General features: G+C 54.6%; 1 protein-coding gene across 3 annotated transcripts; it reads right to left on the reverse strand.

The window, feature by feature from the left end:
* Positions 1-2,155: 2,155 nt before the first annotated feature.
* Positions 2,156-21,520, reverse strand: AMOTL2 (angiomotin like 2). Of its 3 annotated transcripts, none has more exons than XM_023187865.2 (10): positions 21,408-21,520; positions 16,969-17,763; positions 13,777-14,083; positions 12,562-12,706; positions 12,078-12,170; positions 7,815-8,110; positions 6,378-6,685; positions 5,571-5,791; positions 4,827-5,003; positions 2,156-4,056 (listed from the first exon to the last, which is right to left on the reverse strand). In XM_023187865.2, the coding sequence occupies exons 1-10, from the start codon at positions 21,518-21,520 to the stop codon at positions 3,998-4,000; spliced, it is 2,514 nt and encodes an 837-aa protein (XP_023043633.1). In that variant the 3' UTR covers positions 2,156-3,997. The 3 variants fall into 3 exon arrangements, with proteins under 3 accessions (XP_023043633.1, XP_023043632.1, XP_023043631.1); XM_023187864.1 differs by lacking the exon at positions 21,408-21,520 and adding an exon at positions 20,560-20,812; XM_023187863.1 differs by lacking the exon at positions 21,408-21,520 and adding an exon at positions 20,560-20,812 and having other exon boundaries at positions 4,827-5,006.
* Between the last annotated feature and the right edge of the window lie 2,764 nt (positions 21,521-24,284).

The raw sequence follows: 24,284 nt of genomic DNA on the forward strand, positions 1-24,284 counted from the left end.
CTGGTTGCGGGGGTTTCCGGACCACCTCCAGAAGGGTCAGGCACTCCCAGCAAGGCCTGCTCAGGGACGACTTCATCCTGGCCAGCCCCTTACTTGTGCCAGGAGATGGCAGAGTGGTACTGCAAACTTTCCTGTCTAGCTGGAATTCTTCGGGGGCTGTAAAGTGGCTTTGGCTATCTCTGGGTGACGGCCCCATTTTTCTGCCCTTGTCGTGGCATATTTTCACCAAGCTTGCTGAGCCTGGCACATACTTATGCCAGGGAAAGAGTTAACAATTAACCAGGAGGTGAGAGAAGTGAGAGAGGCTGGGGCAGCTACTCATAGGCTGCCCTCCTACCCTTGGAGCCATGGGCTGCCCCCGAGCCACATCCCCAGCCCTATTGGTGGAGGCACTGGGTGGAGGTGGGGCAGGCAGGTTAGGGCTGCCCCTCAAAGAGGAACTTGGGCTCCAAAGGGCCCCGCTGAGCCACCTGGTTTCTGGCCCAGGCTCCACCCCTTCACAGGTGTTAGACACAGAGGGCAAACACCTCCCTCCACAGGGCCTCACCATCCCTGCCACAGCCTGCAGCTTCACTAGTTCCGGAACTTCATTAGACTGCATTTCACAGGGCACCGAGCAGCTCACTCATCCCCTTTCCTGAGAGGAAATGTCACTCAAATGCACTGGTGACCATGTGGCTGGAGAGCACCCATGCCCTGCAGGGACACTAGCCAGAAGATATCGGTGCCCCTCACACCTGCCTCTGGGACACATGGTGAGGCACGCATGTGCACACATGCACACAAATGCACATGCACGTACACGTGCTGGGTAAACTGGGACTGATTTCCTATTCTCCTTGGTCTGTGCCAAGGAAACATTAATGTGACTTTCCACAGACTGTATCTCACAGAAGGTGCAGTGCTTTGGAAGCCCCTGGCCAAAGGTACTGGGGTGAGATGGCACTGTTGTCAGGGCTTATTGTTCACAGGTCTGAGTTACCAAGCTGTCCTTTGGAGCTCCGTGCCACAGGCACTGACATTTCATTTTGGACAGCAAGTCTCAGAAGATGTAGCCATGGGCTGGTGTGGCCCAGGGAGGGGCAGTGGTGGGAGGGTGAGGAGCCCTATTGTTCAGGCTGCCTCCACGGACCAGGCCTGCATGAGTAACCTGACTCCAGTTCAGGGCTCAATGGGAGGAAGGCCGGCATAGATACTGCCTCAGTGGCAGGAGGCAGGCTGGAGGGTTGGGTGGAGGTGTGGCCATGGGGTGGGTTGGATGCCTCTGCATGGAGAGCTCCTCATCCAGTGGGGCCTATCACCATCTGCAAAGTTGCTGGAAAAGTTTTTGGATGTTTCCAATTCTTCCACCTGCTTGTCTCCATACTTGTGGCTGGTAAGCTGGCTCGGGAAGACACCTTCTCTAGGATCTCAACTTAGTTACTCATCAACATGGCTCCTGAGTTCCCACACTGGCCCTGAAGACACTTCGTTCACGGCCATGGTGGGGAACCGTTCGACATGCAGGCTGTCTGGTAGCCTGCTGCTGCCTCATGGCCAGCTGACTAACGGCCACATGCTGACGGGGAACCTCAGTGTCCTGCCACACTTCTGGAAGCACAAGGCAGGTATTTTGTTTCTGATACAAGAACAAGCAAGACTGAGAATGGTTTTCTCTTTTTTTGAATTGGAACAATATGCTTTCCTGAGCATCAGGAAAGAGTGGTGATGTCACAGCAAAGGAGGGAGGCAGTGGCTAAGAACAAGCCACGTCCTTGAATGTCCTCTGCATGATGCCCGGCCTTCTGGACGGTTTCGGACAAGACTTTATATGCTAAGTGGGAGTGGGAAAAGGAGTGGGGGAAGGATAAAGCCATCTTTGGACACCCACTCCCACTGTGGATAACCACAGCATGTGGCCAAACAAAGCTGATTAGAACAGAGCTACTTGGGGAGGCTGCCATCTGCCAGGCCCTCCTTCCCCTCCCAGTCTTCAAGAAATGTTACCTATGAAAGGGGAAAAATGCCAACCACATCCTCATTCCAACTGTGTCCTTAATGCAGCTTCACAAAATTCCTAGATTCTATTTTGGGTCCTTGAAGAGACTGGACTATGACTTGGGTGGCCCCCCAAAATCCTCACCCTTTCCCTTCCCTCAGTGCAAAGTCTCACCTGTGCAAAGACATCACTTTTAATTATTTTTTTTAATTAAAATACTGTTATACCCAGTGGAATGCGGCAGCAATCCTGGTACAGGGTGGCATAACAAAACAGCCATGTTTACATTTTAAATATTTACGATAACTTAAACATACAGACACACATCATGGTCTTTGGCAGAAAACGTTCACAGCACAAAAAATACTTTAAAAGAAATACCAAATATTAATCCAAAATATATTAAGTCTTTTTTTTTTCTTTCACGATATTTTTTGCCTTTTTTTCTCTTTTTTCTTTTTGCTTTGTAAACAATGCACATGAACCAAATGTATTTTTCAGCTTTAAACGGGGGTAGGGGAATTTTAAAAAAATATGCAATTGTCCAGCAAATGCAAATGTTTAAAAAGGAAACTTGAGGAACCATGGAAATAAAACAACACATACCAAACCTAAAAACGATAAAGGAAGAACACAAAGAATCAAGGAGAACTAAAAACGGTAAAGACAAAACTGCTAAAACCCACCAATAGCTCCTGGGGCTGAAGTGAGGGACTCTCTAGGACCAGAAATCGGAGTCACTGCTGCCAGCAGGCTGCCATGTGGGTGTTGCACCCCAATTCCAAAGCATCTGGTCCTGCTTCAGGGCACTGGGCATGGGTAGCTTGAGGAGCCAGCCTCCTGGGCACTGTTTTGTGATAGGGGCTCCATTCAGATGACTATTTGATTCTGGTAGCTCATTAACTAGTTTTCAACCGCTTTGCTCCTCTTCCAAACCCTCCAGGTGGGAACAAAGACACTTATGCGAACAAGACAACATCTCCAGTTTCTCAGAGAGAACTGGTACTGGGGAGGGCCACTGAAGCCCACCTGGGGGCATGGCAGATGTCTGTTCAAGGTGGCTCATTTCATCTGGCTCAGGGTTTATGACCAAACTGACAGGGTGTCCCAGGGACAGGAGCTGTGGAGCCACTTCAAGAGGCTGGTGGTGGGGGTCCCGTGGGCATTTATAGGGCTCAAGATGGAGGAAAAGGCAGCCGAGATCCTGGGAATCAAGCAGCTTTAACATCCACGGGCCAGGAACTTGAGGAGGAGGCATAACTGGGAGGCCAGTCAGAAGTTTCAGGAACTGTGACAGTAGGAAGAGGGGAGCACAGCCCATGGAGACACATCAGAACCTGCAGGCCTCAGTCTTCTGTTCCATAAGAAAGGGAATTATATACAAACTGCACACTGTCTCCCAGTCCACTTAATGGTCCCTAACCCACAGCAAGTGAGAAGGTGAGGCTGTGGCTTCTCCAAGACTAACACCCTTAATAGTCCCCAAAAGATTCAAGTCTTAGTATCCCAGGAAGGCAGTGAGGAACTGAAGAGCAGATGAGGTTGGCTGGAACCAAACTTAGCCAGAGAACAATATGGCTGACTTGATTAGTGAACCAGTCCGCCTGGTGTCCACGGGCAGCCGTCCTTGGAAATTAGTCCCCCAAACCAACACAGCCCCACCCTCCCTGCCTGACTGACAACTGGCAGGGCAGAGGGAGCTCAGCTCCTTTCTGAGCTGTCAGTTGCTACCCCAGTAGCAGGCCTTGGGCAACAAGTCAAGGCTGAATCCTCATTCTCCATAAGGCCGGGAGGAATGTGGGCTAAGAAGCAGAGTCTTCTGCGGGCGCTGGTGCTCTCACAGCTCTCCTCTCCCCTGGGGTCCTCCTCCTGAGCTCCTGGGACCAGACGGTCAATGGGAGTGAGCGTCTGGCTGGGGAAAGGGGCAGAGCAGCTGCTGACAGGCTGCTGAAATGGCTGAGAGTGGCACAGGGCAGAGGAGGGGAGAGAATGGCTCAGAGTCCTGAAGCACCACCTCCTTCAGATCAGTATCTCCACCATGTCTGACAAGTCCTGGACTCTGGATGTAGCTACAGAGTCTGGAGAGAGACAAGAACACGGCCACATGCCAATGAGTGTTACTAGATTGCTTTTAAAATCCTGGCACATTTTAAATACAATGCTCTTTCTTCACCAACTTTTCCCACCTCTGCTGCCCAGGTTCCCAGAACTTGGCCAAACAAGCACATTGCTCTGCACCCTCTCAGTGCTCAGCCCAGCCCACCAACCTCCGATGTGTAAGATGCATTTGTTTCTAACTTTGAACTGGCTGGAGGGCTTAGAGCAATGGAGAGCCCTGAGGGAGGGAGGCTGCAGCATTCTTTTCATGCCTGTGGTTTTCTGAGATCATGAGGCACAGGCAAATATGCAAAGGCCAATGTGAAAGGGGAGTGGAAAAAGAAATGGCATCTTCTCAGATTTCTCTTTCCCGGACTCTCAATAGGCTTCCAGAGTGCCATCGGCATGACTTGCAAGCTTCATTCTCTTGGATAATCACATTGGAAATTAACTATGTAGGGAAGACCATGAAAGAGGAGCTAAAGTGCCTCCCATCTGGTTGCTTTCTTTCTGAATTCTAGATCTGCCTCTAATCAGGGTTTCCAATTTCCCTATTCATGCAACCAGCCACCCCTCATGTTCACAGTGAGGTGGGCCAGGCACGCTGCTCACCTCTGGCTATGCAGGGCTCCCCATGGAGTGCAAGCAATGACCCGGAGGGGGCTGGGAAGATAAGGCTTTGGTGTTCCAGTTCACACCCCAGTGCTCCCCTGGCCCTGCCTAGCACAGAAGTGGGGTCAGGAGGACTTACCCAGAGAGGCTGCTCTCTGGCTACTGCTGCACCCCAGAAGGCTGTCAGGCTCCGGTGGCAGGCAGGTGGAGGTGCTGTCTGGGGGGCCGTCAGTCTGGGTGCTCCCATCTCTGCTCCCGTGTTTGGCATGGGCAGCAGGGGGAGTTGTGACCACTGGCTCCTCTGTGGGTGCCCTGTCTGCTGGGAAGGTAGGTGGATGGTTATTGCCATGCCTGTAAGATGTGGCCCTGGTGAAGGACACTGTAAGTTAACTGTCTGTGCTGGGGATTCAAGGTGGAGTGAGCTGCTCTTGATCTGCAAGAACTTTAAGACTAAAAATGCTCCTATTTTGAAATGGGAATAACTACCAGATTGGATTGGCTTCCAAATGTTTCGGGTGGTGGGACCTTTCTTTGTAGATTACATCTTCTAGAGTTTCTGTGGCATCTGCTTAGAAGGAAGAGTGGAGGGGGCTTGCATAGAAGGTGCATCTGCACAGGAAGCTCTGTTTTTCTCAGTTCAGTGGCTGGGGCTGAAGCATGATAGAATTTATGGCGATGGGGACTAAGTACCCCTCTTCACACTGGCAGGAGAGCCATGGGCTGTAGAGTCACTAGACGCAGAGAATAAGCCAGCTCCCCTGGGAGACAATCAGGAAGCCCTGGCTCCTGTGAGCCTCAGTTCTGGGAGGAAAGGTCTGGCAATCTGTGTTCAGGCCCGGGAGAAACTACCTCTCGATCTATCCCAGCAGCAGCCTCCTCTTACCTGTAGTCAGCCGAGCAGGGGCGTCTGCTGCTTGTCGCTCATTAGAAGAGAGCCCTTGCCAGCCCTGGGTTCCTGCTGCCGCAGCCACGAAGACAGACGGCACCGACTTGGCAGGCCGTAGGGAGCCCTGGGTGGCCTTGCCAGGGTCTCTCCTGGAGCGCTGCTGAAGGACCTTGATCACTGCATCCTTCTCTAGGATCTGGGCATGGAGCACCTTTAACCTGAGGGGTGAGAGGCCATGCCCACACTGTCAGACCCATAGATCCAGCAGCCTCCACCCTTCCCGCCTCACAGGAGTTAGAGGAAAAGCACCCCCACTCCCCTAACCCTGCTAGGCTGGATCCTTCTGTGCTTGTAGCAGGGACCTAGAGGGGGCTTGAAAATAGTACCACAACTCTGGCATTTGATGCTCTTAGAGCCCAGGCTCTGAAAACCACTGGTGGTTTTCCCACACCAGGAAAGGCAGGCCATCAAGGGTGGGTTCCAGAGTCATCAGATGATAGCGGCGGCACAGCCCTCATCCTGGAGGGCAGCACTCCTGAGAGGCGAGGCAGGGCCCAAGCCCTAAACGGCACCCAACACCTCCACAGTAAGAGTCTCCTGGGTAGACCAAGGACTCGGTATTTCTAGGCAAATGCAAGTTTACAGTGCCTGGTGTGCCAAGCATGCAGGTTCAGCTCAGAAGCAGGAGGGACTGCTGAGCTGTGTGGGGAAAGCGGCTTGTTTATCAGGGATCAAGGGCAGGGCAGTGACTGGACATTGCCACCCGCCTCCCAAACCTCAGGTGCCTGGCCTGCAATGCCGAACCTGCTTTCCATCTCCTGGTGCCTGTGGCCACCAGTGAGCAGACCCTCATTGAAGCTGCTGCTGGGCGAGGGCTGCGGGGAGTGTCGGATGAGAGTGGTGTCACGTTGGGCAGCAGCCGTGGCAGCCGCATCCATGGCAAACTGCCTCATGGCACGTTCCTCCAAATACTTCTGTTCCCACTTGGTCATGTCGGCCTCCAGTGCCAGGATCTGCTCCTCCTTCTCTCGCAGTTGTTCTGATAGCCGCAGGGCGCTGAGCTCTGGGGACCCACCACTGCCACTGCCACCACCTGGGGCGCCTGCCTGTCTCTGCAGAGCAAGGAGTGGAGACCGTGGTCAAGGGTGGAGGTTGGGGTGCGGCAGCCACTGGTCTTCGCCACCACACAAGGACTGTCACTCGTACATATGTGTGTTCAGCCATACACAGCATACATTTCCCCTTCCTCCCTCTACTGAAGTGGGGGTACAGCACAGGTCCCCATACCCCTGCCCTGAATCCTATGGCCAAGGGCATAGAGACCAAACAAATAATCCTCCAAACTGGCAAAGGGGGTGCTATCAATAGTTATACTGGGAAAATTGGTGTAAATTAGAACAGAACTGGGCAAACTGGGGGTTCAGTCATGCTAACTCTGTCGCAAGGGTAGGTTTGGGAGTAGAGAAATAACTATTTGGTTTGTAAACACCAAGAGTTGTTTACACAGAAATCCAAAGTGAGGTTGAGCACTGTGGATCAGGGCAACCATCTTTCCTCCCAGTCTCGGGGAGGCATATAAAAGCTGGCTGTGGCTGGGCGCAGTGGCTCATGCCTGTAATCCCAGCACTTTGGGAGGCCAAGGCTGGTGGATGATATGAGGTCAGGGGTTTGAGACCAGTCTGGCCAATAATGGTGAAACCCCATTTCTACTAAAAATACAAAAATTAGCTGGGCTTGGTGGCACGTGCCTGCAGTCCCAGCTACTCAGGAGGCTGAGGCAGAAGAATCGCTTGAACCTGGGAGGCGGAGGTTGCAGTGAGCGGAGATTGTGCCACTGCACTCCAGCCTGGGCAACAGAGTGAGACTCCATCTCAAAAAAAAAAAAAAAAAAAAAAAAAAAAAACCTTGAGGGCCTTCTGTATCCAGGTTCCTAACTTACTTTCTCTAGAGGTCAAGGACAATATACCCTGCTGCTGCTGAGGACAGGAGTCCCCTGAGGCTGGATGTGGGCCAGGTGGCAGGGCCTCTGCTAAGACGACGAGTGGAAGGGAGCACACAGCAAAGGTGGAGCAGAGAGCAATCATCCTTGCCGCCCTGCAAGGGGCCTGCAGCCTAGATCTAAGAGGGGCTCCTGGGGCCTCGACCCTGGCCTCCAAACCTACAGTCCCCGAGGAGGAAGGGAAGCTGACATCCTCAGATGCTGCCCTAGCCTGGACACCTGCACAGGTTTTCTCAGCTCACCTGCTGTGCACGCAGGGCCTTGAGTTCCTGCTCCAGACGAGTCCTCAGACGCAGCTCCAGCTGCTCCCGCTTCTCACAGGCTGCCTGCAGCTGCCCGAGTGCCTGCTGCAGCCGCTCCACTTTCTCCACATAGGCCTGCTTCTTGCGCAGTTCCTCTTCGGCTCGAGCCGCCCGGCCCTGCGCGTTGCCCAGAGCCTGCTCCAGCAGCTCGGCACGCCGCCGCTGGTCCTCGATGGCACCGCGCAGCAGTGCCATCTCTCGCTCCAGCTTCTCTTGCTCCTGCTGCTGCTCGTAGCCTGTAGGGAGAGAGAGGCTTGATCAGTGACAGTGACCACACTGGCTGGCCCCATTGCCTCCTGGGCTCTGTGCTGACCACTGGATGAGCACAGTTGCTTCTCATTCTCTCAACAGTAACACGAATAAGGTACCACTATTAAGCCTGTTTCATGGAAGAAGAAACCGAGGCTCAGGTTTAAGTCAGAAGTAAACAACTGGGCTACCCTGCCTTTCTACTGGGACATACTGCCATGGGACAGCCTCAAACACCATCCACTTGTGCCAGGGGCCACCATGTCTAAAACACATCCACAATATTCCTTGAACCTTGTGACGGCTAGAGACTGCTGAGGGAGGAACTGTGATGCCTATGTACAGATGAGAAAACAGTGGCTCAGGTGACATGGTCCTCCTTCAAGTGGGAGAATGAAGGAAGAGGGAACAGAACCACCATCTGCTGTCCACACACCAGGCACTTACACATCTTATTCCATGAATCCTCCAGCCCCTCCAGGTAGGATTTGGGATCCCCAACTTACAGGGGAGGAACATAGGAGGTGAATGGTGCTGCCAAATGGAAACCCCAGCTGGCCACACTACAAAGGCCCAGGCTGCCTCTGGCTACGTGGTGAGGCGTTTGTACTTATAGGCCACCCAGAGCTCTGGGGCTCCTTCTGCAGACCCAGGCTGAGAGGTCCGTTGAGGGCTACATTTCCCTCCATGGTCTGAAAAGACCACTGAGATGTGAGCAACCAGGCTCAGGAAGAAATGCAAAGTCTGCAGCACAATGAAAATGATTATGGCCCAAAGATTAGTGTGTAAAGGTCCAGCTATCCTGACTTTTGTATCATTTTGTTAATTACCCAAAGAAACTCTGCTCAGAGGCCCTCTCAGCATGGCTAGGAAAGGCCCAAACCAGACCACAGAGCCCTCCATCTCATGCTCCAGCCTTAAATCCACCTCCCAGGCACCTGCCCCTTGAGAGTCCCAGGCTGCCCCCTGAGGAGTGGATCAGCTGCCTTCCTTGCTGGAGAGCAGGAGGCAGGCAGGGCTGTGGGCCCCTGCTAATGAACCTAAAGGCACTGTCTCTAGAACAGCATTCTGATTCAGTGGAATTTTCTGCCAGAGTGGAACTGTTCTATACTGCACCCTCCAGTGCAGTGGCTACTAGACACACGTGCTACTGAGGACTGCAAGTGTGGCCAGTAAGATGGAAGAACGGAATTTTAAATTTTATTTATTTTCATTAACTTCAATTCTTGGGCCACATGTAGCTAAGTACCTATCATATAGTACAGTACAAGTTCTGGAACAGAAGAGTGAAGGCTTGAGACCTTGGCATGTGGAAGGGAGGATTCATTTACTCAGGGCCCTGGGGCAGGGCAAGGAGGACACAGAGGCAACTCAGGTTAGCGCTTGGCTCATTTTGGATTTTTGAAGGCTGAGCCCAGGACGGTATCATTCTGTGGCATGGAGGAAAATAAGGGGAAGTCCAATAATATTGAAACGTATATGTTCATACTTCGCTGGCTTGACATCCATTGAGTGGGGTGGAGAAGCAGCCAGGGTTGGACTCAGGCAGGGAGGACCCTCCCCTACTCCACCTGTGCATTCACAATTTGCCCAGGGCCTGCAGCTCATTTCAGCCTTAGCATGACTCTATGGGGAAGGACTCTGTCTCATCTTACAGCTGGAGAATCTGAGGCGCAGGGAGAGGAGAAACATTCTCAAGGGGGTGGAGCTAACAGGCCGGCTTCAGGCCTCAAGGCCAGATCCACAGGGGGAACGACTGCCCTAGAGGGGCCAGAAAGGCAGTGCTGGGGGACTGCGTGTCTTGCCTAGGAGGAAATGCAGATGACATTGATGACAATGGCCACACTTTCCTAGTGTTGACTGACCCCAGATAAAAGAGAGGTCAATCAGACACATCTTTTCTGCCTTTGCAATAGCTACTACGGAGCAAGGAAGAGCTGCTTGGGTTTCCTCAACCCTAGGGGAGGAGGGGCCAGCGGACCCAGCCTTCTGCTTCCAGAGGCTTCCTGCAGCTTTGTCCAACCTCTAAGGCCCTGGTGGGGGCTGGGAGGCTTTGGGCTCTGGCCATCCCCTGCCAACAGGACCCTGATAAAGCCCTGGGCCTGCGGGATCTCGGGAAGGTGAGCCCCTCAGTAAGAAATAAGTGGCCCGGGTGCCGGTGGGAAGAGGACGCCCGGAGGCCAGCGGAGGCGGGCAGGAAGGCAGGCGAGGCGCCGAGGGGACCGGGATGCGCCTTGGGCAGCGAGCGAGCCCCCACCTCCACGTTCCAGGCTCCCTTTGTGCTCACCCTCCCTCCTCCCAAAGCCGGGCGAAGGGCGCCAGGCAGCGCGCACGGGAGGGAGCGGCGGGGGGCGGGCCGGGAGCGGAACAGCTCGCGGCTCTGGAATGCCAGGCATCCAGGTCACCCGCGGCTGCGAGATTAATGGCTCCAGCGAGGAGCCAAGAACAGCCCCGGCGCTCACTCGCTCCCCGGGGAGCGGAAACGCCTCCCGGCCGGCCCCCCTCTTCTCACCCCCTAGCAAGCTCCCAGAAACCCGCCCCATGGCTTCCTTTCTTTGGCAGAGCCAGGCCCCAAAAGTCCGCCTTCCTCCGCAGGCACCCTAATCTGCCTTGCCCTTGCAGCTTCTCCTCCCCAGACTCCTCAGGGAAACCCCAGGGCTGCCCCATCCCCTTTCTCCCTCATTCCCTTTGACTCCTTCCCAGAGACCTTAAGCCGCTGCCACCTCACCCCACCCAGCCAGTAGAGACCAGCCTACCTCCTGCCCCACCCTGTCAATTCCTTCAGTGCTGTGTTCCCCCATTCCCTGCCCTAGTCTTTGAACCCTCTTTGAAGGAAGATAGGGGTGCTGCCAGCCAGAGCTAAGTCCTCAAGCTGCTCCTCCATTTCTGCACCCCACACTACTGTTTTTGCCATTCACAGTAGAGTTCCTGTGAAGCCTCAAAGCCACGTTTACCCAGCTACCAACCACTCCCATTCCACTTCTCTGCAAACACCCTGAAGGGCAGTAAAGGTCCTAGCAGGAGCTCAATAAATAACTGTTGTTAGTCTCTTCTGATTGCTAGAGCCTCCTGCTGCTGAGCTCAGGGCTCCCTTTGCCACCCACCCCATGTATCTCTTGAACCGCCAATAACTCCTTCACCTCTGGCTGGCTCTCCACCCCTGCCATCCCCACGGGGCCTCTCTCTCAGGCCACTGGGGCTCCTAATCACCAGTTTCTAGGACCACCCCCCTTGTTCTTTTGAATCTGTGGGAACCTGCTTCTTTCTTAAGCTCACCACTTCTCTCCTGACCTCCCTGCCATGCATGGTACCTTCCTGGGCCTGCTCCCATTCTCTCCTGAACATCTGCCAGATGCTCAAAACACATCTGCTAATTAATGAATGGACTAGTGAATGAACTTGCCCATTCTTCAAAGATGCTTAGACCGCCCCTTTTAGAATGCATCTGTTGGTTAAGGACTAGGATCCCATTTTTGGCTGTCTCAAGTGCCTCCACTTGGCTTGCTATGGCCCAGTTCCATCATGCCCCCTGCCTCTCACATTCCCGTTGCACACTCCTGACCTTTCTGTTGCCTGGAACTCCCTGGGAAGCTCTCAGACGACCTTTCCTTCTCCTTCACCTCACCTGTGTTCAGCGTTACCTTGCCTCCCGCACTGCCCGATGCACTGCACTGATGGTCAGCACCGAAGCTCAGCAAATCACTGCTCCCTGGCTTTCCCTCTAGTGTCAACTGATCTTTTTAATAGATACACATCTAGATCCTATTCTTCTTTGGAAGCCACTTCTCCCCACTGTCCCCAGATCCAGTCTAGTGTTGGGCACACAGTAGGCAGTAAACCTGCTCCTAAAGTACTGCTTTGCAAGGGGGAAGGCCAATCTTCCTGGTGCAGAGGGTGTGCAGCAGTCCCATTGCCTGCACACAGGCCAGGATTCTTAGTGAGGCCCCTACTCACTCTGAGCAAGCAGCTTGGCCACCATGTCCTGACTGCCGGCCTGGGCCTCTTGTGTCTTGCTTGCCAGGCGGCGGTTTGCAGATTCCAATCTCTCTGTTTCAAGGGAAGGAAAGATGTTTTAGTGTCAGGTGAAGCTGCCAGCTTGGGATTTTTCCTGACATCCTATCAAGACAGGGCTGCATCCTCCACATTGGGGATGGGCCATAAGGAAACCCCGGCTCAGCTCAGGGCCCGATGGGAGGCAGCCTCCTCTGTCAGAAGCCATCATCTGGGCCACACGATGGGAGCTCCCTGAGGGGATCCGAGACGCAGTACGTAGAGACAAGCGTCTCTCTAACAGGGCGGCTCCCGGGGAGTCTCAGCCTGGCTCTCTGAGTTCATCTGCACTTTTAGCAGGTAATAGATTCCTGATTTTTCTCTAGAACAGAGGAAGTAAGCCCTCTGCAGAGGCTCTCCAACCTCCACCTGTGTGACTGGCTCTCACCTCTAAGATCCCGGTTGAAGTCTTGCAGCCTCCTCATTTCACTGTCCATCTTGTTCCTCATGGTCTTCTCCAGGGCCTCACGCTTGGAGGAGGCTCTGGTCAGGCTCTCATGGGCCTCAGAGAGCCGCTGGATTTCGCTTTCCAGCTGCAAGAGGCAGACAGCAGAGCTGAAGGAAGGTGAGGGCTCCTAGGGAGTGATTCCAGGCTGACCCACTACTCTCCATCAGAAAAGGTGACAGACGAGAGGACACCAAGCAGGAGCAAACCCTCCAGGTTTTGGTGGGATGACTATGGTGGGATGATCAGAAGCTTGTAGCCTCCAAAAGTAGACTGGACTGCTGGGACCAGCAAGCAACGGTCCATCAGCTGCCCCAAGGACCAGATGCTGAGTGAACCTAGGGCCAGGTACTTTGGAAGTAGCTGCCTGCAGGGTGACTAAACACAGCTTCCCTGTGCCCAATGTCCAGAAAGAAACATTCTACTTTTGGCTGACTTCCACGAAGAAACTGAGTATGGTTGGCCAGAAGTGGGCACCAAAAGACTCCAGCCATGTTGGGGTGGTTTGACCTAACTTGGACACCACAGGACAGTCAAGGGAGGCCTGAGGCCATCTGCTAAAACTGAGCCTCAGCAGAAAATTGGTAACCCTTCACTAAAGAGGCAGGCACCAGGTCTAAGCCTGAGCCACCTCTGCCTGGTCCCCCAGGCATCACCGTCCACCCAGAGGGCCAGCTGGGCCCCGGCTGCTCCTCCCACTTGGCTGCTGGCAGGTTCTGCACGTGCTCTTAGCTGGCCTGTGATTCCAACAAGTCTTTCCAAGAGGAGAAGTTTTCTTTTTCGCCAGGGCTGGCCTGGAACAGACTTGCTGTTGTGTGGGGGACACAAAGGGCTCTCTGTGGGAGGTGTCCATGAGAGGGGGTGTGTGCAGGGCAAGGGTGCGAGTGTGCAAGGAGCTGGTGAATGGGCTCTTTCTAATCACCACTGGCCAGCAACTGCTCATGCTCCAGGCCTGCTCTGCCGGCCTCTCGGCTGTTCCCCAGCTGTCTGGAGTCAGCTCAGGAGGGTGCATGAGGGGTGAGGGAGGTGGAGAACAGAGGGATGGGGGAAATCAAGCCAAACAGTTTTCAGGCTCCTCTGCCTCTCCTTGGACTCTCCCCAGGTAGCCCCTTGGGGTCTCTTTCTGGTCTGCCCTTCTGAAGCCCCGGCAGGGCTTACCTTCTCAATACGGCCGGCCTTCTCTGCAGAGCTCTCCAGCTCCCTCTGCAGCCGCTCATTGTCCCTCTGCAGCCTGGCATTCTCCCTCAGCATGGCCTCCATCTGGGCCAGGTGGGCACTGCCCGAGGTGGCTGAGGAGGCCTGGGCACTCACTGGCCCCTCCACAGCAGGTGGGTTGAGGGAGCTCAGGGGGCCATGGCCAAGAGCAGCTGGATGTGGGGGAGGGGGGTGCTCCTGGGGTTGCTGCAGGTACTGGTACTGTTGCTGCTGTTGCAGGAACACAGGCGGCACCTGGGCCTGCAGGATCCTGGGGAACAGAAGAGACGGTGCTCAGAGACAGCGCAGACCCTTATGGCTCCCACCCAGAGCAGCCCGGAGTTGCCCCATTCCTAGGCATACAGGGAAGATGGTTATTATTCATAACTAATATATTATTAAAATTGCTGCAATTATTCAACCCTCCAGTGGTAGGCAGGGACCAGTGGGGAAGGCCTTTTCCAAATGTTTCTGCCTGAGGCTCTCAAGAGTCAGACAGCAGAGCTAGAGGGGATTAATGTCAGGATGCTTGTTTCATACCCGCCTCACAGTGGCTGGGGCCTTGGGGATCAGCCTGAGCACTCCTGGGCCTCCTAAGCAACTAATGCTTAAAAATGTCATCTTGAAAAATGCACCCTGACACTTCTAGTCAATGGAAGGTTCTTTTTGGGGCTGGAGGCCATGTCAATCGTGACTGAGCATATAACCTTCCAGGCCCCAGGACAACTTGGTGGCTGGGCCCCAGCAGCAACCTTATGTCTATTACACGAGTGGCCAGTTTCAAGACTGCCAAAGCAGCACTCATTTTCTCCTTTCTATTTCAAGTCCTGCCACCCCGCAGCCCCCACCCACCCAGAATCATTTTTAGAAGACTCCAGTTAAGGTTAGAACAGTGAGACAGATGTCAGGGTAAGAGTCTGAGTTCTAGAGTCTGACAAATAGGGGTTTAAATCCCTGCTCCAGCTGTTTAACCTTGGGCAAGTGCCTCAGCCCCACAGACTGGGCATTGCTCTGTTGCATCATGAGGGTCTCCAGCCTCGTCAGGGTTTGTGAGGATGATGCTATGTAAGGCCTGGCAGAGTGCGGGGCCGGTGCTGGGTGGGTGGCAGGCGCTCCTGTAGTGGTGGCCCATCCTCCATCTCTTCTAGTAGGAACCTCGGTTTACCCTCAGTTTAGAGAATAAATGTGGCCCAAACTCTGGGTTTCCTTGGGAGCAAGGGCTGCCGCTAGACTACTGCAGTTGCTGAGTTCAGGGGACAGTGTTGTATTGGCCTCTGACACTGGTGTAACAGTGTAACAGCCCTAGGGCTCTGTATTGAGGGAAGCAGCAAAGGCCAAGAGGCATGGGGAGTCCAAGAGCCTTTCTGGGACCTTGTGATTGCCAGTGTCACAACTGCCTCAGTTTCACAAAGATTCTTCCAAGTCCCAGAAGCCCCGCAAAACCCAAATTCCTCTTCTGGGTGCATCATGTCAGCACTCATGCACACCCAGCCTGCCCCTGCCTCCTGCCTCCATACAGCCTATGGCCCCCCTGCTCTTCTCAGGACCCTAGGCTAGGAGTCTAGCCCCAAGTTCCTAAAAAATAGTCTTCATCGGATCATCCGAAAGGGGCTATTGGGCAGATGTATTTCTCTTACTACCTAAGGTGGGGCTTCCAGTAAGAGCTGGTCCCCACTGGAGTGCTCAAACTCTCCATTGCTAAAATGGCCATTCTCAAGGTTGCTTCAAGAACTTGCTCCCCCCTGCACTGGGCCAGGCAGACACAACTGGCATTCTTTGGGGATGACTTAGCTCTGAGAAAGAATAGCAACTCCTTTCCCTTCACACTTGCTTTCCTTTCTCCTCGTCCTCTCCCTCCCCCGCTTTTTGTTCTCCTGCAAACAGTCTACTTCCTTGCCACGATTACTATCTTTTCCTGACACAGTTCAATAAGGCTGGTCCAAAAGAAGAAACCACCACTCAGCTTCCGAAACTCTTCCTGACCGAGCCCTGAGAAGGGCGATAAGGTGCGAGTCTGGAGGGGGTGGAGGCTGGAGAAAAACCAAGAGGCTCCATCCTCTGGTTCCGCCATACCAACCCCATCATGTCACACATTTCTCGAGAGCAAGGAAAGGCCGGACAGTGGGAAAGTGGGTGACTAAAGGAAAACTCAGCAGGCATGAAGAGAACCAGACTTTGATCTCGGGCCACCAGAGGACGAGTCTGAAATCCCTGGGGTCCCTTGGTGGGGTTTCTTGGACTCCCACAGCGGGAGATGCAGCAGTGATGGCTCTGTCTGCTTCTCTGAAAAGATGCTGGGCCAGATGAGAAGACTGAGGTGGGGCCTTGTTTCTGGGAACACTCATTTCTCCAAACTCTCTAGACTTCTTGCCTCCAAGTCTTCCTGCTTCCATTTTGGCCCCTCACAAACCATGCTCTGCATGGTAGCCAGAAAGAGCACTTAGAAAAGGAAAACCAAATCACATCCCCCAAGGGCCTCCCAGCATACTCAGTCTCAAACTCTAAGTCCCTGCCCTGACCCAGCAGCCTCTTCTGAGCCTCCCCAGAAAGAGGCCCACCTGGACCCAGAATCCTGTCCCACTGCAGGCTGCAGATGCAGGGAGCATATGGCAGGAAATGGAGAGGAGAGACAGGGAAGCTCCTGCCCTGGTGTAAGATGCAGAGACATCTCTAATGAGGCCACCGGGCCTTTCCAGCCTCTATTTAGGAATGCCTCCCAATAATCATAGAAGGCAAGTTGCTCACATTTTCTTAAAAAACCTCCAGAGAAGGAGGTCCCATCTTCTTCCTACTTAACTTGGAAACAGTTTGGCAATGATTCCCAACCTTGCCTTTAGGAAGTTATTTCTGAAATCTAACCTTTAACCGCCTGTTGCGATTTGTGTCCTCTGGGGACGGTAGTTACTGGAATGCTAAAGCTCAGCAGACAATGGTGCCTATCTCTGAACTAAGGCAAGGGACGCCACTAACTTCTTAGGGGACCTCAGTTACGTCTCTCTTCTCTGCCAGGCAATAGCTGTCCCTTCTCAGGAAGGTTGGAGGTGGGGTGGGGATCTGGCCAGCTCTGACACAAGCTGTGATCTTGAGGCTCTCCTCCCTGAGAGCCTGTGCTGGAGGAAACCCAGGAATGGGAAAGCCCGGGGTGGGGAGAGTTACCTGACTTCAGCGTGCTGGAAGTGCGGGCTGCCGCGGGCACGGTACCGAGGGTCAGTGACAGCGGTGGTGGTCTCATGAGCTAGTACAACGTGAGGGTACTGAGGTGGGGGTCCTCGGGACTCTGGGCCCTCAGCAGGGGGGCCCCTCATTGGGGGACCCTGCTGGCTGCGGGCCAGCTGTGGGAAGCTGTGGGAGGAGCTCATGTGGCTGGGGGCCCGGGCGCCGTTCCTCTCCAGGGACAACTGCAGGAGCCGTTCGCTCAGCGAGCGCACGTGCCCGTGCCTCAGCTCCCGCAGGGCCTCATCCTGCCTCTGACTGCCTCCGGGGGCCCCACGGGGATCTCGGTCCCCCGCATGTGGCCGGGGCCCCACCTGCTGGGCCGCATAGTACTGCGAGTGGGCTTTGGCCTCCTCATAGGTGGGCAGCTCCTCTCCCTTGCTGGGCTGTGGGCACAGCCGGTAGAGGGTGTTCTCTGCCAGGTGGTTCTCACCGCCCTGGTGCTCCTGGCCCTGGGGCTCCTGCCTGGTGGCTTGCTGCAGCACCTGACTGTCCTCTGGTGCCAGGATCTCCAGGGAGGCCTGGGGGCTCCCTGTGCCCCCAGTTCCAGCCCCACCCCTCAGGGCCTGCTGCTGGATGGCTAGCAGCGTGCGTGTCTCAGTCAGGTTGCCATAGCGCAGCTGCTCCTGGATGAGGCGGTGCAGGACTGTCCCCGAGGAGTCTTCCAGTGTCCTCATGCTTCTTTGGCTTGCACACAGCTGCCTGGACAATGGCCGGTGGCACCTGGCCCCAGAGCACCTAGAGGAGGGGGGGGAGAGAGAGAGACAGACAGAGAGAAAAGCAATCAGTGGGAGTCCATGGGAAAGGATAAGGTTTTCCAGGATTTCCATTATTACTCTGGTGGAAAGCATAAAAGTGAAGAGCAGGGGTGGGGTGGGTCACATAAGCTTGGATTCAAGTACCAGTGCTGCTATCTACTGATTAAGATGAGTTATCTAACCTCTGAGCCTCAGTTTCTCCACCAGAAAAATGCAAAGAATTCTGCTTGACTCATGGAGATGAGAATAAAAACAGGCAGTGGCCTGTGAGCTCCTGGTACAGTGAAAATCCTGGTAAACAATGACTATGATAACATTCATGGTGACTTACTATTCCTGGAGAGAGACAACAGGAAACCAGAAGATAACCCACCAGGAACCACCGCCCGTACAGCCAGCTACACATCAAACAGCCTGATGGGCAATTCCAAGGCAGGCCTAGTTCAGATCTAACCACTTAGCTACTCACTCTAGGGGTGGATGGGGCCCCAGTTTATTGGCAGGTGATAAAGAATGCATGCAGTCCAATAGAAGCCCTAGGCAAAAGGCCCCCAGGACCCTCTACACTGAGGCATGCCAGAGCCCAGCCTTGGCACAGTCAACCTACCACCCTCTAGCCCGCTGAACCCCTGCCCACTTTTTTTACTCTCCCTGAATCAGAGAGCTCCTGGAGGGTGGGCCTGGGCTCTGCTTCATCAAGGGCTGCTGACAGAATGAATCTGGGGCTCCCTGTCATGGGATGACCTTGGCAGTCACTCCGCAAGGTTAACAGGAGGAAGGAGGAATTGCACCTGAATTGGTGAATAAGGGATGAATAAAAATGCTCCAAGAGGACAATGGTATTGTGAGATGAGGCAAAAGGGTGCCACCCATTAAGGTTAGTGGGTCAGTCTTTGTGCTGACAGTAACTGCAAGAGAGCTCCAGGAAAAAGAAAGGATGGCATGATGTCTTTGATTTTATATTATCCTCCCCAACACACACACACACACACACACACACACACACACACACACACTTGCTATTGGAGAAGCCCCCACTGGTCCTCTAAGCACATAGGGGACAGACACTCAGCATCTTTCTTGACATCAGTGTCAAGGAAGCCCATCTTGACTTGGGCCAACTGGAGAAGTAAGGGGAGATTGTTGGTTGAGAGACCTGGGGCAGAGGAGAGGGGATTGTGAGCCTAAAGTGCTCGGAGAAAATATCAGAGAAAGGATTTCCCTTCTAAGTCTGGGCTCCCAGTGGCTCATGGACTGGAAAGCTGCCTGCCTCTCTCACCCAGCTTCCTTTCCACCGCCTCCTCCAACACAAATCTCCAAACTGGGTTCCAGGGAAAACTAAACAGAATCCACACTGCCACAGGTCCTGTGTGTATGGGCAGCGATTGGGGGGTGGGTGGGAGGAATGTGGCCCCTCCTCTGCCACTAAACTAGCCCTAGTGTCCTGCTTCAGTTTGGGCTATGGCATGTTAGCAGAGCAGTCATTCCCAATCCTTCCCTTCTCCCCACCCCAGGACTACAGCTGCCCGGGGGTGGGGAGTGGGGGATGAGTCTGGAGGGCACCCAGTCATGCACCGCCCCCCCTCCCGCCCCCACACACAACGAGGGGTAGATGTGCAAGACTCCGGAGCTACCTGAGGCAAAGCAAGCAAATGGGATTCAATTCGCATGGGATTCAGTTCGCCCTGGAGTTTTATCTGCGGGCATTTCCTAAGATAATCACTCTCTGGGCCGACTCCCACAGAGGCAGGGGAGCGGCAGGAAGGAATGCGGAGCCTTCCCGACAGATTCCAGGCGCTCCATAGTGTGCCCGGACTGGGAGCAAGGAACACCTCCAAGGCCTCTCATCGTGAATTTGCCCCGGCCAAGCCCCTCATATTCACGTCCTTTCAGACACCAAACGCCTGAGCCTTTGCTAAAACCTTCTTCCGCACCCCTGGCCGCGCCCCTCTGCTGCGCTCGCCCGCGGCACTCTCTGAAGGCCGCCTTTCTAAGCCAGCGCGCGTCTCCAGCCTTGGCCTGGGATCCCGCTCGCCTAAGGAACCAAAGTGACAGTCTCCAAGCTAGGAGACTCTCGCACCCCAGCCAGGGCTCCCGCCCCACCACGACCCCGGGCGGACCTGGAGCACCGATGGTCGCTGGTACGCCTGGGGCGAGCCAGTGAGGGTAGCCCGAGGCCCGGAGAGGTCTTTAAGCATCGCGGGTCCGCCTCCCTCCCTCTCGAGCCCTCTTTGTTTTCCAAATACTCTAACGCTGACGTCACCGGGCTGGACAGCAAGCTGCATTCTTTCTAAGTGAGAGCCAATTCGTGGCTCCAGAGAGGATTTTCCAAGGAAGACAAAGAGGAATTCTTGGACTAGTTGGGGGCAAAGGCACCTGTAACCCCCACCTAACCGAATCAGCCCGCAGGACCCTGCAACTTGAGCTCCAAGCGGCGCCTCCATCCCTGTCCCCCGCCACCCCCACCCCAGCCGACCCGCAACCCGAAACACCGTCGCTGTTCTCTCCGGAGTCGGCCCTCTCCCCTCTCCCCCAGCCCCAAGGGACCCGCGCGCTTCTAGAGCCCCGCAAAGCCCAGGGCGCTGGGCTCCCGGGGTGGAACGGCCCTTGCCCAGCACTGCGGCTGCCTCGAAAGGGCGCACTGCGCCCCGAGGACGCTCGATCTTCGGGGCTCCGACTCCCGGAAAAGGCCGGGTTGCACCGAGACTACAGCTTTGGCTGGGGCACGTTTCTGTGGCCTCGCGCGCTCTCCCTAGCGCGGAGCAGCCTTCCTTACCGCTGCGGCCCGAGGGTGCCCGGCGCAGTCAGACACCACAAAATCCGGGTCGGCCCAGCTCAGCTCGGCGGCGGAGATGTGTTCTCGGCCGTGGCGCCGACGCTCTGGCTGTTCGCGCCCCAGCGCGCAGCCCCAGGGTCGGCCCGCGCCGGAGGCGGCTGCTATGCCAGGAATGTGAGAGTTTCAGGTTCCCCCTCGGGATCAAAGCGAACCACAAATAACCTCTCAGCGCGCCGCCCTCCTCCGCCCTCCGCCTCCTCCCGCTCCCTCCTCCCGGCCCCCGCCTTCCTCCGGGGAGGCGGCGCTGCTGGCTGAGCGCCGGGCCGGCCGCTGAGCTCCGTTCCTCCTCGCCCAGCGCCCTCCAGGCCGCGCTGTGTCCGCCCCTGCCCCCCGGTTTTGCCTTGGGAGTTGCTGGAGACAATTTAATCCAACTCTGCTCATTATCGCCTCCACTCCCAGTCGCCGACCCGCTCTCACTCTTCATCCCTAAACCTATCGACGGGACGACAGCAAGGGCTGTACCACGCGTGTCCCGAGGTTGCTGCGGGAGGGGGCTCCGGCTGTGTGTGTGTGTGTGTGTATGTGTGTGTGTGTGTGTGTGTGTACCGGGAGAGGGGGGAAAGGAGGAGGGACTGCAAAGACATCCATATCCTCTGGGCTGGGACAGTGCCCCGGGCGAAGTGAATGCTTCCAGCCACCCAGCCTCTTTCCCCTAACCCCCGCTGCTTTCACCCCCAGCGGCAACCTTTGAATTGCACTTTTGTTTACAAACACCTTTGCCAGCTCTTTTACGATTCACAGGAAGTGTGAATCTGGGTTGGAAAATCCGGTCAATTTGACCCACCTACCCAACTGAATCACCCGTCGTCAGGCGCTCTGTCCAATTCTTCCCCAAGGTGATAATAGGCGCCCCTTTACGCAGGGCGCAAGGTGTGCCACCGCTGGCTTTTCGCCCAGTCATCCGATTCAGCCCTGCCAAGCACCCTCCAACGGAGTTCTGTTATCATTCCTGTGTTATAAATGAGGGCACCAGGGCTCAGAGAGCTTAAGCAGCGTGTCCAGAGTCACACACAGCGAGAACCAGGTAATCAGCCACGGGGTGCTTGGTTTCTTATTCTCAGAACCCCTCCCTGGCTATCAGAATCCAGGCTCCCTAGATGGACAGGGCAGACGCTGGGAGCCCTCCTCTATTCACCTGCCCTGTCCTTGTCTTAGTCTCTTTTTTACCTCCCCCTACACCCCTGCCAGCCAGGGGGTTTCCCTCGTACCCACTTTGGTGGCTGCTGCGTGAAATCCTCTGCCCCCAGGACACTTCCTCTGCTGGGTGGAAACCCCTTCTTCAGAAAGCCTTCTCTGACACTCTCTCCCCGTTCCCCACCACACAAGACCTCTCTACAAGTCAGTTGGGGTGAGGTGGGGGCAGTCGGGCCCCTGTCCACCGGGAGAGTCAGGGCTGATTTCTACCCCTGGCTAGGTCCTCCCCTCAACATGGAGTTTGCAAGTCCCAAATTCACTGGAGGGAACCAAGGACAAGGAAACTCTGCAAGCTTAATTGCCAGGGACATTGTTAATTTTTAATAAAAAACTCACAAAAAGTGTGTGTGTGTGTGCGTGTTTGTGTTTTACTTGGAAGCTAAATACTGTGTTTCAAATAGTGATTGAATCTGAGATGATTGAGCAAATGGATCATTTGTGCCAAGCTAAGGGATATTTGGCTTTCCAAGGATCCCCTTACAAAGAGAAGCTGTGATCAGTATACCACTGTAGGTAGGAATTTTAGAAGTGAAAGGAAAGAGGTCTCTGAGTGGCCTTACGTTATGGACAGTATAACTGGTGGAGGCAGGGGAGTGGTTGTGGACATGTGCACTCTGGGGCTGTAAAATCAGGGGAAAGACGGCATGGTACAGTCCTGTCTTTCAGGCATTTGGGAGGATGCCTGACAAAATGTTTGACAAATATTCTTGAGATGATTGCAGAAAGGCATCAGTTCAAGGCAGCTAGAGTGAAGGAGGTACACCTTGGAGCCGACGAGCCTGCTGCGGAGCCACACAGGCACCCATGATTGCTAATTTCTGTCCCCAAAGGGACAGAAGCGGGAGAGGGATCCCAAAACCTAAATGAGAAATGTACATGTACTTTTATTTTTCCTTTCGCTTTCTCTCTGCAGAAAGAACGGAGGGCACGATCTCTCAGGCACAGGCTGCTGGGAGGCTCCGTGGAACCTGCCTAAGCTGGTGGCCATCCCGGCTCTGCAGGGTGGTTGGTTGAGAAGGTGACCACTGTTGAGATGTGCCAGAGGCAGGTATGCACAGGGGACACTGGGCGGGCCAGCCTGCTTGCCTACGAATCTTCGCTTACAGCAGAGGGGAGAGAGGCTCTGTTAGTGAGCCAGTGCTTTCTTCTTCCACTTTTGTCTCAGTCTACTTTGTCCCTTTCTCCTTTACCTCCTCTCTTCCTCCTGCAGGTTATGATTCTTCCCAGATGACAATGTGGCTGACTGGGTCAGGAATCCTACCCAGGAAAGATGCGGAGGTGACCTAATTCTCAGAGTAAGCCAGGCTGGAGGCCTTTGCTCTGGGAAGTGTAGCTCTTTGGGGTGTGGCTATATCATAGGTGTGTACAGGGCTTAGCAAGGAATTCAGGCACCCACACCATCGCCTCTCCTTAGCCCGGGTCTGGGTCTGTGCCTGGTTTATGGCCTCAGTCTGGCCCTGCAGCTGCATCCCACTGCACCCAACCAGACTATGAAAGTGAGCTCTTGGTGGGACCCTAGTCCCTAGTGGCCTCCTCTCATACAGCTGGGAAGGAAATGTTCCCATTACTTCCCAAATGGTTGCTTAGTGGAGGAGAGCTCCAGGGTGCAGGTGGCAAGATCAAAGGATGACTGTTAGTTGTGAAATTCACTTTTCCAGCTTCCTTTGGACACTCCCTCTGACAGGTTATGGGAACAAGAAGCCTACTGGAGCACAAAGCCTAACTGGAGCATGAAGCAAATTCATAGGAAGAATCTGAACATTAGGATGGAAGTTCTAGTGCTCCAGTTCCAAAAGCAGAAGACCCAAGTGGGAGGCTTTCTTCTCTTTGTCCTCCTGCAAACCCCTGTCTCCCCTTCACTCCCTTCTCCACCCCTCCCTTCATCACTCCCTCTAGGTTTTCTCCCCCAAGTCTTCTCCTTCCACTGCTGCCCCCTCTCTCTTTCACTCTCACACTTCAGGTCTGGAATCTTCATTAAGCACAAAGGGCCTCACGGAGTCTGTGTCTTTAGGGGTTAAATCCTCCAGAGTTGGAGCATTTATGAATTTAGGCCCCACAATGGTTTAGGTAAGAGAATGTTGTCCTAAAAAATGAAGAAGCGGCCAGGCACAGTGGCTCACGCCTGTAACCACAGCACTTTGGGAGGCCAAGGCGGATGGCTCACCTGAGGTCAGGAGTTCGAAACCAGCCTGGCTGACATGGCAAAACCCTGTTTCTACTAAAAATACAAAAATTAGCCAGGCGTGGTGGTGGATGCCTATAATCCCAGCTCGGGAGGCTGAGGCAGGAGAATAGCTTGAACCCATGAGGCAGAGGTTGCAGTGAGTTCAGATAGCGCCATTGCACTCCTGCCTGGGTGACAGGCAAGACTCGATTTCAAAAAAAAAAAGGAAGAAGAAGTCCTGCCTCTCCAAACTGCACACATTCCTTGAGCTCCTGGCTTTCCTCTGTGGCCCTTCGCTTCTTTCTGG

Source organism: Piliocolobus tephrosceles, chromosome 2 (genome assembly GCF_002776525.5).
Source record: "Piliocolobus tephrosceles isolate RC106 chromosome 2, ASM277652v3, whole genome shotgun sequence".
Lineage (NCBI taxonomy): Eukaryota > Metazoa > Chordata > Mammalia > Primates > Cercopithecidae > Piliocolobus > Piliocolobus tephrosceles.